The 15,578-nt window shown below is 35.5% G+C and overlaps 1 protein-coding gene across 2 annotated transcripts; it reads right to left on the reverse strand.

Moving 5' to 3' along the window:
* Window positions 1-469: 469 nt before the first annotated feature.
* On the reverse strand, window positions 470-15,342 carry LOC121890450 (thymidine phosphorylase). 2 transcript variants are annotated; one of them, XM_042402708.1, is made up of 11 exons: window positions 14,729-15,342; window positions 12,363-12,408; window positions 11,370-11,493; window positions 11,085-11,287; window positions 9,567-9,665; window positions 8,999-9,128; window positions 7,634-7,752; window positions 6,892-7,054; window positions 3,670-3,897; window positions 1,855-1,995; window positions 470-1,058 (listed from the first exon to the last, which is right to left on the reverse strand). In XM_042402708.1, the coding sequence occupies exons 3-11, from the start codon at window positions 11,485-11,487 to the stop codon at window positions 907-909; spliced, it is 1,353 nt and encodes a 450-aa protein (XP_042258642.1). In that variant the 5' UTR covers window positions 11,488-11,493; window positions 12,363-12,408; window positions 14,729-15,342; the 3' UTR covers window positions 470-906. The 2 variants fall into 2 exon arrangements, with proteins under 2 accessions (XP_042258642.1, XP_042258644.1); XM_042402710.1 differs by lacking the exon at window positions 12,363-12,408.
* Between the last annotated feature and the right edge of the window lie 236 nt (window positions 15,343-15,578).

Raw genomic sequence — 15,578 nt, forward strand, 5'->3', positions numbered from 1 at the left:
TTGTTTTGTTGTTGGTCCAAAACAAAAAAAAACCAAAATGTAACACAAAACGCCTGAAATAAACACTTAAAAAATATGTAAAATAAAAAGATGCTCAGGTTTGTCTTAAAGATATTTTCACTCTTCATCAAGCAAATCAAATATATGTGAACATTTTTTGAAAAATAAAAACTTAAATGTCCCTTTTATGGAGGTAAATTACTTATAAATGTAAAATATTTGTTCTCTTCAGACAGGAGGCCAGCAGGTCTTAAAATAAAAAAAAACAAAAAAATTAAAATAATGTTTAATTTTTTTGTTTTTTGTTTTTGTTTTTCCAATTCAGACCTTCAAACAGATTTTAGAATTTCTTTTAATATATTATTTTAATCATTTCATATACACATCCCAACAATTCTATATATATATTTTTAAAATGAATATATAAATATTTCAGTTTCAGATTTTATTTTTTTTCCTCTGGCTCAACAGAGAGCTGCGTGTATCACAGAGAAGAGTATATAAAATAAAAATAAAATATAAAATGAAAATATATATATATATGTGTATTTATTCAAAGAAATTCCAAAAATGAATACAAATTACTTTTCATGGACATCATGTTGCTTCTCATACACTTATTTATAGTTTTGTTGTGTAGTTATTTTTTTTCAGTAGTTCAGCTTTCAGTTTCAGATTTTATCTTTTTGTCTTTCACACTGAAAACTTTCCAACTAACAACTAAACTACACCAACTAGTTAGTTTATTAACATGTTGTCATTTTTACAGGCAGATTTAAACTCTGATTTCTGTCGTTATCATGAATGAAAAAATGTTGTTATGTTAGAATTACATGAAACTTTTTTACATTTGTTATCGATCGTGTTTGTTAGTATTTACGAGTTAATAAAGTGTGAAACTGTGTGTTATTGAGGGAGCAGCAGTTCTTTCACCAAACTGTGTTTGTGACGTGTTTGTGTGTTTTGGTCTGATCTCAGAGTCAGAGCTCTCTGCAGCTGATCGATCTGGTTTGGAGTCGGAGCCGGATCCTCATAATGGAGCCGCAACCAGGAGACACCTGAAAACACACAAATAACAAAATAACATCCAAGAGGTTTGTTTTATTTTTTTTTTTAGGAACTTTACTGAACACTTAAAGGAGAAGTGCTCATGTTTTCAGTCTTTGGAATTATAATGTAGTAAAAAGTCAAGAGGTTGTGACATGAAACACAACAAGCTAATGAAGCTGTAAACAGAACCGTGTTCCTGCACATGCTCAGTAGCGTCTGCCTTACACAGAACTACTCTCTGGAGACTGAAAACGTGACGCTGTTATTAGTCTTTGGAGCCGTTTCTAAACAAACTAATGTGACCAAACTCTTCATGATGAAGGAACATGTCACCCAGTGCAGCGGTGTGACTCACTGATGTGATTTTAATAGTTTTTGGACAACAACGGAGGAATAAGATATATCAGGCTTTGATACACACACAATACTTAGTAGATCAGTTCATTGTTGGTTTGGATCCAAACATGAGATTTGTTGACAATAAGAAAAATATAGAAAATTGCCAGACTGATCCTTTAGCAAAAACATCAAACACAGCCAGAGGTTTTGAGACAGACGACAAACATTACTGTGAAATTCACATGAACAAATATTAAATAAGGTACATAGAGTGTTTTAATATCCTGCTGGAAATCAATTTAAAAGACTAAAATTAAAAGTTTGTGATTGGAGAAATTTGAATTATGAATATATATTTTAGACATCAATACAATTAAGTTAATAATGTCTTTGGCTTTAGTAAAGTGATACAAACAGTACATGTTCATGAGAAATCATATGAAATCATCATCATCGACCTCTCACCTTTTGTGACCTTCTGACCCAGCGTCACCAGTAGCTCCGCCCCCACGCTGCGATTGATAGGTTGTCCGGCCTTTGATCGCCCCGCCCCCAGTTTATGAAGAACTTCAGCTAAAGCCAAACCATCGACGTCCACGACGACTCCTGCAGGACGACAGACAGACAACTAATCAATGATCAGTTATTTGTTGTTAACGATGTTTTATTTTGGGTCTAAAGGCCCATTTTCACTGTCCAATCAATATCCTGTATCTTCAGATTTAATGATTTTGAGGCCATGTTTATCTTTTTATCCCCCAACAAAATAAATTCAATAAGAAAATGAATCAGAAACCATTTTATAATTAAATAATTATTATGTTTTAAGCATAAATGCGTAAAAATGTATTTCTTCCAGCTACTAAAATGTGAATATTTTCTGTTTTTTTTAATCTTCTTTGATAGTAAAGTGAATATTTTTAGGGTTTAAACTGTTGGTCAGTTAAAAAGAAGTAGTTTAAATAATTCAGCTTTGGGTATGAATAATCATTTATAGACACTTTCTGATGTTTTACAGACCAATGTAGCACACCAATCAATAATATGCAATACATTTAATCTACTTTACACTGTTATTTATCAGTGTAATGAAGCTTAAAATAGTTTTCCTTCACATTTTGGAGAAATATGAATATGCCCTCAGCAATGATACAGAGCTGTAAATCAGCAGTGGAAAGTAACTATATATATATATATATATATATACACACACACACACACACATATATATATATATATATATATATATATATATATATATACACTAGGGATACATATATATGTATATATATATACACTAGGGATGTGCAGAGGGGCCCAGTATTTGTATCTGTATTTGTATCTGTATTTGTTGAGGCAGCAAAATTATTTGTATTTGTATTTGAATAAAAGTGGAAAGAGGCTTAAAAATCATGTTTTTGTTTTTAGTACGCTTATAATTTTAGAAAATGAAAGATGACATCATCATTTATCTGAGCTCCATTGCAACCAGATACAACATTAAAATGATGTTTAGAAAGGGGCTGTTCTTAACAATGAGCACTTAAGCCAAATTCTGAATGCAGGATTTTTGCTTGTAATGGAGTTTTTTTTATATTGCAGTATTGTTATTTTTACTTAAGTAAAGACTCGTCTGATACGTTTCCCACCGCTGTTGTTAATTCTGGTCAAAGTTTTTTTATCATCTTAATACAGGTTAAAGAAACTCTCCTGATGGTGCGTTTAAGGACACTCTGACATCTGAGACTTGCAGAATAGCAAATCTTTAATGCAACAAAATGATCTATCACACCATCCTGGTTTGATAGATCATAAATTCATACATTTTTGGATGTCTGAGCGTTTTTTAAAATATAGCAGCAGGGAGAGTTTTCAAAACAGTCCTGCAATGATTAGTTAATTAATCGATTAGTTGAGCCATAGATAATTAATCAGCAACTGTTTAGATCATTCTTTAATCATTATTTTAAGCAAAAATGTCAAACATTAGCTGGTTTCAGCTTCTAAAATGTGATGATTGACTGTGTTTTCTTGCCATTCGTGGCAGTTAAATCAATATTTTGAGATATCGGTGTGATGTTTGGACAAAACACGACACCCGATGACGTCACCTTTGACTCTAAACTATAACAGTCATTTTCATTATTTTTTGACATTTTAAAGACCAAACGATTAATCGAGAGAATTAACTGATAACAAAAATAATCATTGGTTTCAGCCCTAAACAAAGTTATATATTGATTTTCAGAGAAATATATTCTCTAATAGTATTTTTCTTACCGTCTTCAGGAGTCTTTAGTTCAGTCTGATGCTCAGATTTTCTCAGGACACTGAAGTAGTCTGTGGAGGCGGAGCATAGCGTCTGAGCCGTCTGTTTGGCCACGCCCTGAGCCTCCATCATGGCCTGAAACTTTGACAGAGCCGTTCCACCAATCACAGCCTCAGAAATCCGTTTGCTTCCTTCTGATAGGTCAGACACCAATCCAGTCATCTTCAGCAGCAGGCCACCTACAGAAGCAACAACAGTGGTCATGTGATCATATCGTAGTGTAACAGCTGATTATAGAAGATGTCTTAAAGTGACAGTTACAGACTCAAATTGGGAGGATTTATTCACTCAGTAGCTGTTGTGGTGCTTTCGCTCGTATATCATGATCTTCTTCAGCAGATGCCCAGTTGTGATAGAACTGTGGATGTTCAAATTTGTGTATATACTGTATTTGTGTATATGCATTTGTATGTACGTGTATGTATAAGTATATGTATGTGTATGTTTTGTGTATACATGTATGTATGCATATGCATGTGTACATGTGTAAGTATTTTCGATATAAGAAGACGTTTTTTCTCTTTATATCAAACTATTTTTTCGTCATGGTAAAAACTAAACTATAAAGTCTCCACTCTCCCATGTCCCCTGAACTACCCATCGGCTCCTCCCAGTGTATTTGCTGGGAATGCTCCAATCTCCCAGCACTCCTGAAGTATCCACACCTGGTTTAATTTGTCCAGAAACCTGCATGAACATTAGTGTGGAGCATCAAGGTGCTTCCTCAGACTTCAGACAGGTAGGCAACCTGTGCTGTAGCTAACATTATCCACACAGGTAGCTGCTAATGTTTGTAGCTGATGAAACAAACACAAGTCAAACATTTTCTATGCTAACTGTAGCTTTCACTGCTAGCTGCAGTCACCTGAGGCAGGTTGACCTTGGTAGAGATGTGGATACTTTCCATTTTCAAACAATTAATATGAAAAACATGCAAATCTATCTTGTTCAGGTGTGTTTGACAGTTTTTACTGGATTTGTTGCTTTTGGAATAACTGATGTTAGTAGCTGGTAGTTGATACAGTAGTTGGTTGCAGTGGTGGAAGAATTATTCAGATCATTTTCTTAAGTAGAAGTAAAAATACTGTTGTCTAAAGCCAGATGTTCATGTTTGATTTTTTTTTTCATCTTGAATTTTGGTGTCTGAATTTCACCAATTATAATATTTTTAGCAACTTGAATTTTTAAAAAATGTTTTGAGTCAAGATCTCACCTTAGAGCCAGTGGGTAAAATGAGCCACCTCCTTTATCTAGGTAACCATAAGCAAAAGTAATCATGTGATCACAAATTAAGAAAGTATAGTTCACATGACTCAATCCATCTTGGACTCAAGCACATGGAGAGAGTGGTCAGCAAAACAGAGCAAAAAAAAAAAGATTTTTGTCATGTCAAGTGAATTCGTCATGTTACTAAAGTCATCAAAAGATTAAAAAAGATAAGTTTTGGACATCATTACATGTTAATTTAAGTCAGTATAAGCTACAGAACAAGGTCATAAACTTAGCATAACTGTGGATCTGAACCACTGTATGAAACAGTTTTGTCAAAATGGAGGTTGTGGGGTAAAACATGCCAGTGATGTTGGGGCAAGTTGAGTCAATGGTTCAATTTACCCCCCAAAATTTTTTCTGATATCTTAGAAACTAGAGACACTGTTCATGTTTGATCCCTGTTACAAGTGCTACAATATTAATGAATAAATACCTAATTGTTGACTAAATTTAAGCCACACGCAAACATGCTGTACATGTAGACGGGTGACAAATTAAAGGAAAAGCCAACATGAAGTGTCTTAGTAAGATGTTGGACCACCAGAACAGCTTCAATGCTCTTTGGCATTGATTCTACAAGTTTCCGAACTCTCCTGGAGGGATGAACACCATTCATCCAAAAGATATTCTCTCATTTGGTGTTTTGATGATGGTGAGGTGTGTGGCTCGGTCACTGTAACTTTAGAGGGAATGTCCAGGGAGGAAAGGCAGATAAGGATTTAGTCTTCAACTCTTAATTCTAAGCAGAGACTGAAAGAAACTCCCTAGGGATACAATGAATTAATTAAAAATAACTGTTGGGGTGATGAATGTGGGATGATTGTGATGCATGTGGCTGTATATGCAAGTACCAACACTGAGCTTTATTCAATATCTCTTCAGCCAAGCAAACTGGGAGATCTGGACTTGCAAATATGTATTCTGGATATTGCAATAAAACTCTGAAAGACAACTTGCTCTCTGTGAATTCATCTTAAATTTCCACAACAGTCATCCTGGAAGAGACCACTCCCATCAAGGTAGAAATGTTATGATCATAGGAGACAGCTGATCACTCACAACTACTTTGTATTGATTAGCAGTGACCCTTCCCTCTAAGGGGACAAGTGGACCCAAACCATGCCAGCAAAATGCCCCCCACAGCATAACAGAGCCCCCAGATCCCCTCACTGTAGGGGTCAAACATTCAGACCTGGACCAGGTTTTCCTTTAATTTGTCACCTGTCTGTTTACACAAAAACACATTTGCACACACATTCTTTCTGTATGTAACACACAAAGATCACAGTTTAATCTTTACTGAAAGTGTTGAGGTAACATTTTTATTGAAAAGTATGAGTTCTTACCTTTGTTAAATTGATGGCATCAAAATTATCTCAAATTTATTTGATTTTGTGTAATTTTTATACCAGTATTTAATGGTAACACTATTTACCCATAGAGGGCTCATTTTACCCCTACCTTGAGGTAAGTTGTGCCATAGGACTAACTTTTTTTAATGGCTCATTGTTCTAAAACCATAATAATTAGATAACTTGTTTTAATTTCCATGGGTACACAACAACCTGAGGTATATATAGTAACTATTATTTGAAACAAATACTCTTTTATATTGTAGTAAAATCATCAAATGTTTTTACATTTGATGTGGCTCATGTAACCTCGCTCTCCCCTACTGGAATATTAGAAAATGGGAATTAAAACCACATAAATGCAGATGAAATGCTATAAATTCAGTGGTGTTTAAATCTCACCATTAAGTATTAAGCAACTGTTAAATTTCACAATAAGGTACTAATTTGTTCATATTGTTTTATATTCATGCATCAAAACCACAAAAAAACAATTCATATCATCAAATGTCTAAAGATCTAAACTATGTCATAAGGTCACATACATACCGAGGGTTGTAACCAGCTCCATCAGGTCTTCGGGTCCGTTCCCCTTCAGCGTCTCCAGAGATTCGATCACCTCCAGACTGTTGCCCACACATCGACCAATCGTAGCATCCATACTGCTGAGTACCGCCCCTGTACGCATTCCGAGACCGTTTCCTACATTCACCTAAAATAATAATAAAAACATTATTTCATATAATAATCATAGACTTCTAAGTGTGACTAGCCAGTTCTTCTTCATATTAAAATTAGGGGGATATTACCAGTAATTTACTTGGTAGTTTTGAGCACTTGCCAAATGTTGTGATGTACTGCAAATTCTCAAATAATAATAATATAATAATAGGGCTAGTTATCAATAAATACCAAATAAAACACATTGCGGAGGAGTGAAAGTACCTATAATTAATTCCAACTACTTCTACTTTGCCATTTTTTTGAACGCTGTAAAGCTACTGTCAGATTAACTGAAGACTTTCTGCAGGTCTTTTATATTAAAAGATCATCAGGAAATTCTGGATTTTGATGTTTTTAAATGTCTGTGCATAAAGTGTGGAGTTTGATTGACAGTAACTTGACAGATTTTTTTTTAAAAGAGCAAAGTAGAAGTGACTGAAAAAACGTATTTCTGTTGAAAAGAGCACTGTTAGGCTAACTGTGCTAACTGTGTCAAACAAGCCAGTGGTTTATATACTAAGTGAGGAAAAATGTTTATTACATGATTCACCTTTTAAAACGTACTTACCAATAACTGTGCTAGTTCTTTAGCACTTTCCAGGTCTTTATACAGAGCAGCTCGTCCAAACTTTACATCCAACACCAGAGCAGTCAGAGACTCCGCCCCTTTCTTTGAGATAATAGAGCCTAAAAAAACAACACAAAAAAACAACCTCATATTTAATTTATTGTTAAATGGCAGAAATAGTTTCAGAGCTGCGACAATTAGTTGATTTATCAATGGAAAGAAAATAAATTGGCAACTAGCAGTTAATCGCTATAGTCGTTTAACATTTGCTGTTTCCAGCTTCTCAGATACGAGGATTTGTTGCTTGTTTTATCATATATGATGTGATGGGCGGTTTTGAACTTCCTTTTGAAGTTACTGTTTATTAAATTAAACACTCTAAAATTTTGAGATTTGGTCGACTCTTAAAACAATTAATTGGTAAGAAAACATATTTTTGTTGCAGCCCTAGATAGTTTTAACTGAGCAGCACTGCCTCAGTGAGGCTCTTAGTGGTAGAAAGTAACTAAGTACATTTCAGAGAGAAATATTGTACTTTCTACTCCACTACATTTATTTGACAGCTTTAGTTACTTTTCAGATGAAGATTTGACACAATGGATAATATAATAAGCTTTTAAAATACAACACATTGTTAAAGATGAAACCAGTGGTTTCCAACCTTTTTGTCTTTTGACGTCTTACAAAAAGCAGTGTGTAGTCGGGGTCACATTTCACATGTCTATGAGTTGTTAACAGCTCCACCAAATAGTGATTTTTCCCTCTAAACTTCTCACATGCTTTCATTTCGATAAATGTTCAAATGATCCAATATTTCAGCAAAAATCAAAGATTAGAGAAAAAGTCCAAAAACTGAAAACAGATTTGTGTATCAGAACTTTGTTTTTTCTTCTTTCCTCTCCCATTAATCATCTCACGACCCCTCAGATTTATCTGCTGACCCTTTGGAGGGGCCCGACCCCTAGGTTGGGAACCACTGGACTAAACTAGCTAACTGTATATAAAGTAGTGTAAACTAGCTCCAACTCCAGCAGCTACAACAGTAACATGCTGCTCTAACACTGATGCTTCACTATTAATAATCTAATGATGTCATATATAATAATATATCAGTCAGAGGGACCAAACCACTACTTTTACTGCAATACTTTAACTACATCAAGCTCATAATACTTATGTACTTTTACTGCAATACTTTAACTACATCAAGCTCATAATACTTATGTACTTTTACTGTAGTTTTACTTGTAATGGAGTATTTTTAAATTGCTGTACTGGTACTTTTACTTCAGTAAAATGAAGTGAATATATGAATACTTCTACCACTGCTGGTTCTAGGTAATGTTATTGGTTCCATTTCAGTACCAGTAATGAGCGGCAAGCTGTCCACAGTGCTGGTGGCGTCCCTCAGGGCGTACAGGACTCGATCTGCAGGAACCAATGTCTCTGTCTGACCCATAATGCAACAGCCCACTGAGCTCAGGATCTTCTGAACCTGAACAGTCAGTACATTCACGTATATTAGTACACAGGTATAGATGCAACTAAGTACTGAAACTCAACACTTTCTTCGTACCCACTGAAATGTGTCCATAGTACAAAAACTGTTAAAATACCAAAAGATTTGTACTTTTCTTGACTTATTCTTTGGTGAGATTCCTGATTTAAGGAATAATTTTTTCAGTTTTAGACCATATTTCTTGTACGGCTGCTTGTGTTTAGACAATATTAAATACCTGAGAAATTTGGCTTGGTTCATTAAGTGGAAAGAAAAAGATTTTGTAGAAAAAACATGTTTATAAGGTATTAAAAAAGTATTGTTTGCTATCAGAAACTCATGTATGGTGTCGGCTTAGTATCAAAACTTTCCAATTAGACTATCTGTACAGTGAAGAAATGCACAACTTGTTGTAAATGAAATAGTTTATTGCACCTGTTCTGCTGATTGTTGGATTTCGAATCCGGGAATTGATTCCAGTTTGTCCAGAGTTCCTCCTGTGTGAGCCAGGCCCCGCCCACTGATCATAGGCACCTGACAAACACACACCTGAAGTTATGACGCCATAGACATGCCACCGACATTTGTCTCTCAGTATATAAATGTAAGTAGTAAACTATTTATCAACATTTTAGATTTAAAGCGGTGATGTTAGCTATTGAAAGGTGTTTAATTTTATATTCTGCAGATAAGTTGTTTTTTTTCCGTTTACAACAGGATAGTTTCAACATTTAGTGAGGAAACGCAGCTTAAACATTTAAACACTCGTTGAGGCAACAAGGGAAGTCCTCTTCTCAACATAGAGAGGTCCAGCATGTGTTAGCCTGGCTTAGCCTTGATTTTCATCTGATGCATCATCAGGTCCAAATTTACTTTGTCAACACGCTAATCTACGGCAGCTCAGAAGTGCCAACCTTAGTAAAAAAATATGCCTTTCATTTTTGTCATTATAGTGAGAAAATAACTAGTTTTAACAAGAACTTTCTTGTTTTAACAAAAACAATTTTCGTGTACAACAAGAAAATGTATTTCAATATTGTAAAACACTTTTCTCATTATTATAATAATAAAATATTCTCAAAATAGTAGATGCTTTTATTGTGACTTAATGGGCTTGGTTCTTTTTTCTGATTGAGATGCAGAGCGGACGATATCCTTCAGCGTCCGCGTGGTGATAACAACCCTGTCTACGTCTCATGGAGCAGAATTTAATTATGTGAAAATAAGACTTGATCAAGTCAATCGTTCAATTTCCGCCATTTCAGCAGCAACAACACTGCTGTTTGTATAAGTCTAATATTTCAAACACCTTTCTCATTATAAATCTCATCTCGTTATAACGAGTTGTTTTTCTTGTTATAATGAGAAAAAATTCTAATACCAAAATAATACAAGTAAACTCTTCTTATATAACGAGAAAACCATTTCAGTATAATGTGATATTTTCTCGTTATATCAAAAAACACTCTCTTTTTTTGACGTGGTGGCAACATTACGCTGCTCTACTCAACTAAAATGGTGACCATGGTTTACATCACCATTACATAGTTCAATGTTTTTGTACAATGTGTAAAACATTGTGAAATTAATACTTTTTTTTGTCAAAAACTAATAAAGATGATTGGCTATATTAGCCGTTTTGAGTCTCAACAGACCTGCAGACTGTGACTGTGAAGGATTTTCAGACTTATTTTTCCCTGAAAATAACATTTCTGTACTTTTATATTTGGGTTGAAGAACCTCTGACTTATTATGTCCTTGAGTGTAACACTGGAGAATCCTCAAATATCAACATTTTTGTCTGGCAATAAGATTGTGATAATAAAACATGAGATGCCCATTGTTTAAACTTATTGATACCTCATCTGATTCCATGAATGAAGGTAAACAAGAGGATTTCCAGAAATGTGGGACTGTTCCTTTAATAAAGTTTAGCTGTAGTTGTGTTGTTACCTTACAGCCGCAGGCAGCTAGCGCGGGCGCTAACACCAGACTGACTTTATCTCCCACCCCGCCTGTTGAGTGTTTGTCAACCACACGCCCCGCCCACTCTTTTGGCCATGACATCACTTCCCCTGATGACATCATCTCCCTGGTCAGGGACTCGATCTCCGAGTCGACCATTCCTTTCTGCCAGATAGACATCAACATGGCCCCTTAAAGAGATAATGTTGACGATAAAATGATCTGAGGAACATGTGGAACATGTCTGAGCTGTGTGAGTCTTTCTCTTCGTACCTATCTGACATTCCTGTATAGTTTTGGTCGTTACAGCCTTAATGAAAGTTTTGATTTCTTCGTCGCTCAGTTTTCCGCCATCTCTCTTCCTCCTGATCAGATCTGGGATGGACAGCATGTCAGCCTGAAACAAAACCAAACAGAAAACAGTCGATAATCATAATTCCATTTCAGTTCAGTTATTTCACAGTTTTGATGTCTTCACTATTGTTCTACAATGTAGAAAACAGTAAAAATAAAGAAAAACCCTTGAATGAGTAGGTGTATCTGAACTTTTGGCTGGTACAGTATGACAGTAAATTGAACATCTTTCGGTTTTAGGCAAAACCAGCAAACTGAAGACATCACCTCCGTCTCTGATTTGCCATTTTCACCATTTTTTAACATTAAATTCACTAAGGGATTAATTGAGAAAATAATTGTTGGTTGCGGCCTTACAGTCGCTTAATTTTTGCCTCTGATGTTACATTATCTTTTTTCCATTTGAGACTTCTGTATTGAAAATCTAAACATCTACAATTCTAAAACAACTGGTCAAACTCCATAAAAATCTTGATTAAAATCATGAGTCGCCCCCAATCTTGAAAAAAAATCGAGATTTATATTTTTAGGCCATATCACACAGCCCTAGTTTATACTAAGATTGTCCACAAAAACAGTCCAAAATGGTCAAAAAGTGGAATATAATGATCTTGAGTTGAAGCGGGTAAAAGTATGAAATATGGCTTCTTCCTCTCTTCAAATGTTTATCGTCTTTCCTCTTCTGTCTTCTTTGCAGTTGAGAATATTTTCTCTCTGAAAGTTTCCAGCAACAGTCTATCAACAGTGACCAAGCAGATGTTTTTCATCTTGACAAAGTGAGTAATGAAGGAGTAAACGATACTGCTGTTATATAAACTGTCGACAGCAACATCACACTTGGTGTTATGTAATCATCTAGTCTTCCGTCCGAATAGGCCTATTACAAAGAGAGATGTAAAAAACTAAACTCACCACTTTGTGATAAACTTGGGCCCTTTACTTGATGAATAACTTGGAACTATAAATAAACATAAACAAACATCTGCCTCAGTTGTGTTAGTCGACAAATCACATAAAACAAAACACTAAATCCATCTCTGCTAAACTAGTCTGACAATGTAGAACTGGATCGATTTGTCAATTAATCAATTAGCTGATCAACAGAAATTGAATTGACAACCATTCTAGATATCGACTAATCATATAAGAGAGCCTTGTCTCCAAATGTCTTGTTTTGTGACGACCAACAGTCCACAACTCAAAGATATTCAGTTTACTGTCACACAGGACCGAAGAAACCAGAAAATATTCACATTTGAGAAGCTGAAATCAGAAAATTTGAAAACATAAAATGATTAAGTTGGTGATTAATTTTCTGTCGATCAACTAATCGTTACAGCTTTATGATCTTTGGGTTTCGGACTGTTGGTTGGACAAACGATTTATCATTAATCATGAAAATAATCATCAAATCGAACTGTACAGAACGTGAGATGAGCTACAATTCAACGTGAACCTGTGAGTCTCCTGCTTCCTTACAGTTTATCACAGTTGTTTAAACACATGTTTTCTGAATCTTTGGCTCATTTTCTGAAAACTCGAAACACAAAACCACAAAAACAAAATGCAAAACTCTACAAATCTCTAGAAAAAGCAAACGCTGCATTCAAACCTGTTTTTATCTTTTTCCAAAATGTTTTTTTTCCATCAAAATGACTCAAACACACCATCATGTGAAAAGATCTTTTCACCAACCAAAAATCAGTAGGTTGATGCCTTTTGTATTTTCAGTGTGACACTGTTGCTGGTTGTAAAATATTGTTACAGTAATGTTTATCTACTCAAATATAAGTAAAATACACAAATGCAAAACAGTGACATTTTTTATATTTTTTTCCAAAATGCAGTATTTTGGAACATCCAACAGGAGAAAACCAGGAAAAAATATTACATAAGATAAAGAAAAGGTTTTCTGTCAAAAAACAAAACAAAACAAAAAACAATATGTAAAAAATGAAGATTGGCTATTTTTTTTCAAAAATCTGAACACAAAAAGACAAAAACAAATGTTAAATATAAGAAAAAAGAAATTAGACTGCATCCTGCCTCCACATCTACATCACGAGGGATATACTGAACTCTCTGCCCGGCCGCCATCATACCCGACGCATGGTTGAGCACATGGTCAACCAGTGCCGCCCTGATCTCAACAACTGTCCTTCCTGGTCCTCGTCCTCCTCTTCCTCTCACTCCTTAACCTCTAGCTCTTGCATCACCATTGGCCTCCGTTTTCCTCCAAAACGGGGAGGCTCATCTGTGGCCTTGTTATAGTGCTGAAGCTCTGATATCTAATTGAACAGTTAAGCAACTAGTGTTTACACCTCTGAGGAGTGACTGTTATTAATTGGTAAATAAGGCTCGGCATTTTGATTGGCGTTGCTTTCCAAAGGAACACAAGAGATTTTAATTTTGAATGTTGTAACTAATGTAGAGAACTGTGTGTAATGTTTTGCAAAAAGTCAGATTTAGAATTGAAAACTGATTGTAAAGCAGAAATTGTTCTTGCAAGTTTACAGACTTGATTTAGGGATTAACTCTCAGTGATTTTTCAATTCTGTTTCACTCCCCAGATAAGTAATTTTCCAGTACACCAAGGTTGCACAACAAAGTTACAGTAATTTCCACCTCTCTGCTCTGCTGTCTGCTCTGCGTGTGTGTGGATGCGAATCATATTGGTCAGACACTGACCCACACAGCAGACCAGAAGTGAAACCAGTTCACTTTTGCTCACCACCAGCACCAGCCAGCTGCTCGAAGCAGAGAAACTGCATCTGATTTGCATTCGTCTTGGTTATTATTTACAATGTGAAATATCAGCAGCGGCACAGTTGAAAGCATACAGAGGAAACACTGATGTAAAAGTCATCAAAGTGTGTCCAATAATCTGTCTGATACACCATAAATTTCCAGCAGGTTATCACTTTATCTTCTTCCTGATCTTATTTTCACAGTTTATCTTTGCCTTTAACAAAGGAGCAATAGAAGCAGAATTTACAAAACAGAAATAATAACTATACATGATTTTACATCATAAAAATATAAAACTATACTTATATCTATATGCACACATGTACCCATACATTCATACTCATACATACGCATTTACAAATACAACTACACATTTTAAAATGCCATAAAACAATATACAACACAAACAGACACTGAACATGGACACTAAACAACCAAACTAACAGGTTTTTGTCCCCTCAATGTCAGTAATAAAAGTACAAACACACACACACACACACACATACACGCACACACAAACAGCAGCGTACCTGGTCTGATGTTTGCAGTTGTTGAAGTGCTATCGATCCTGAGGCTCATCATAAAGTAGCTGCAGGTCAAGAGCTCACCGGCCAATGGGAGAGAAGGGAGGAGGAAGTTAACTGTCAATAGGACCAATTAGGTTTCAGCTCTGGTTTACTGAGTGTCTACAACTCCCCTCCCCTGTTTGACTTGTCCATCAAGTTTGGCTTTGGCTCATATTCTGTGTGTGAATGGTTTCGGACAGTTTATTATGAACTATGAGAATTTCTAATTTGTAGTGGTGGAAAAGGTATTCAGATCCTTTACTTAAGTAAAAGTACCAATACAGCAAAATAAAAATACTCCATTACAAGTAAAAGTCCTGCATGAAAAATCCTCCAACTGAGGGAATTCATGTGAATAATAATTATGGCAGTCTACATCCTTCCACAAGCCAAAGCTAAGTTAGCACTGGAAAAGCTACACGACAGCACCAACAAACAGCTGATATCGCACCAGGATCGCGTGATCATTGTAGCGGGGGACTCCAATTATACAGATCTCAAACTGGTCCCAAACTGCCCAAATTCTACAAGAATGTGAATGTCCCCACAAGAGAGAACAACGTACTGACTGGGTCTTCACAAATATTCCAGGAGCATTCAAAGCAACCCCATCTGCACATCTAGGACATTCAGATCATATCTTCCTCACTCTGACCCCAGTTTACAGACCATTGATCTGTAGAGTAAAGGTGTGGTCTGAGGAAGCCACCTCAATGCTGAAGGACTGTTTTGACAATACAGATTGGAAGTTGTTTGCAGAGGGAACAGACCTGAAGGAATATGTACTGGGTCAGTCTGTGGATACATTAATTTT

The sequence above is a fragment of the Thunnus maccoyii genome, chromosome 23 (genome assembly GCF_910596095.1).
Source record: "Thunnus maccoyii chromosome 23, fThuMac1.1, whole genome shotgun sequence".
NCBI lineage: Eukaryota > Metazoa > Chordata > Actinopteri > Scombriformes > Scombridae > Thunnus > Thunnus maccoyii.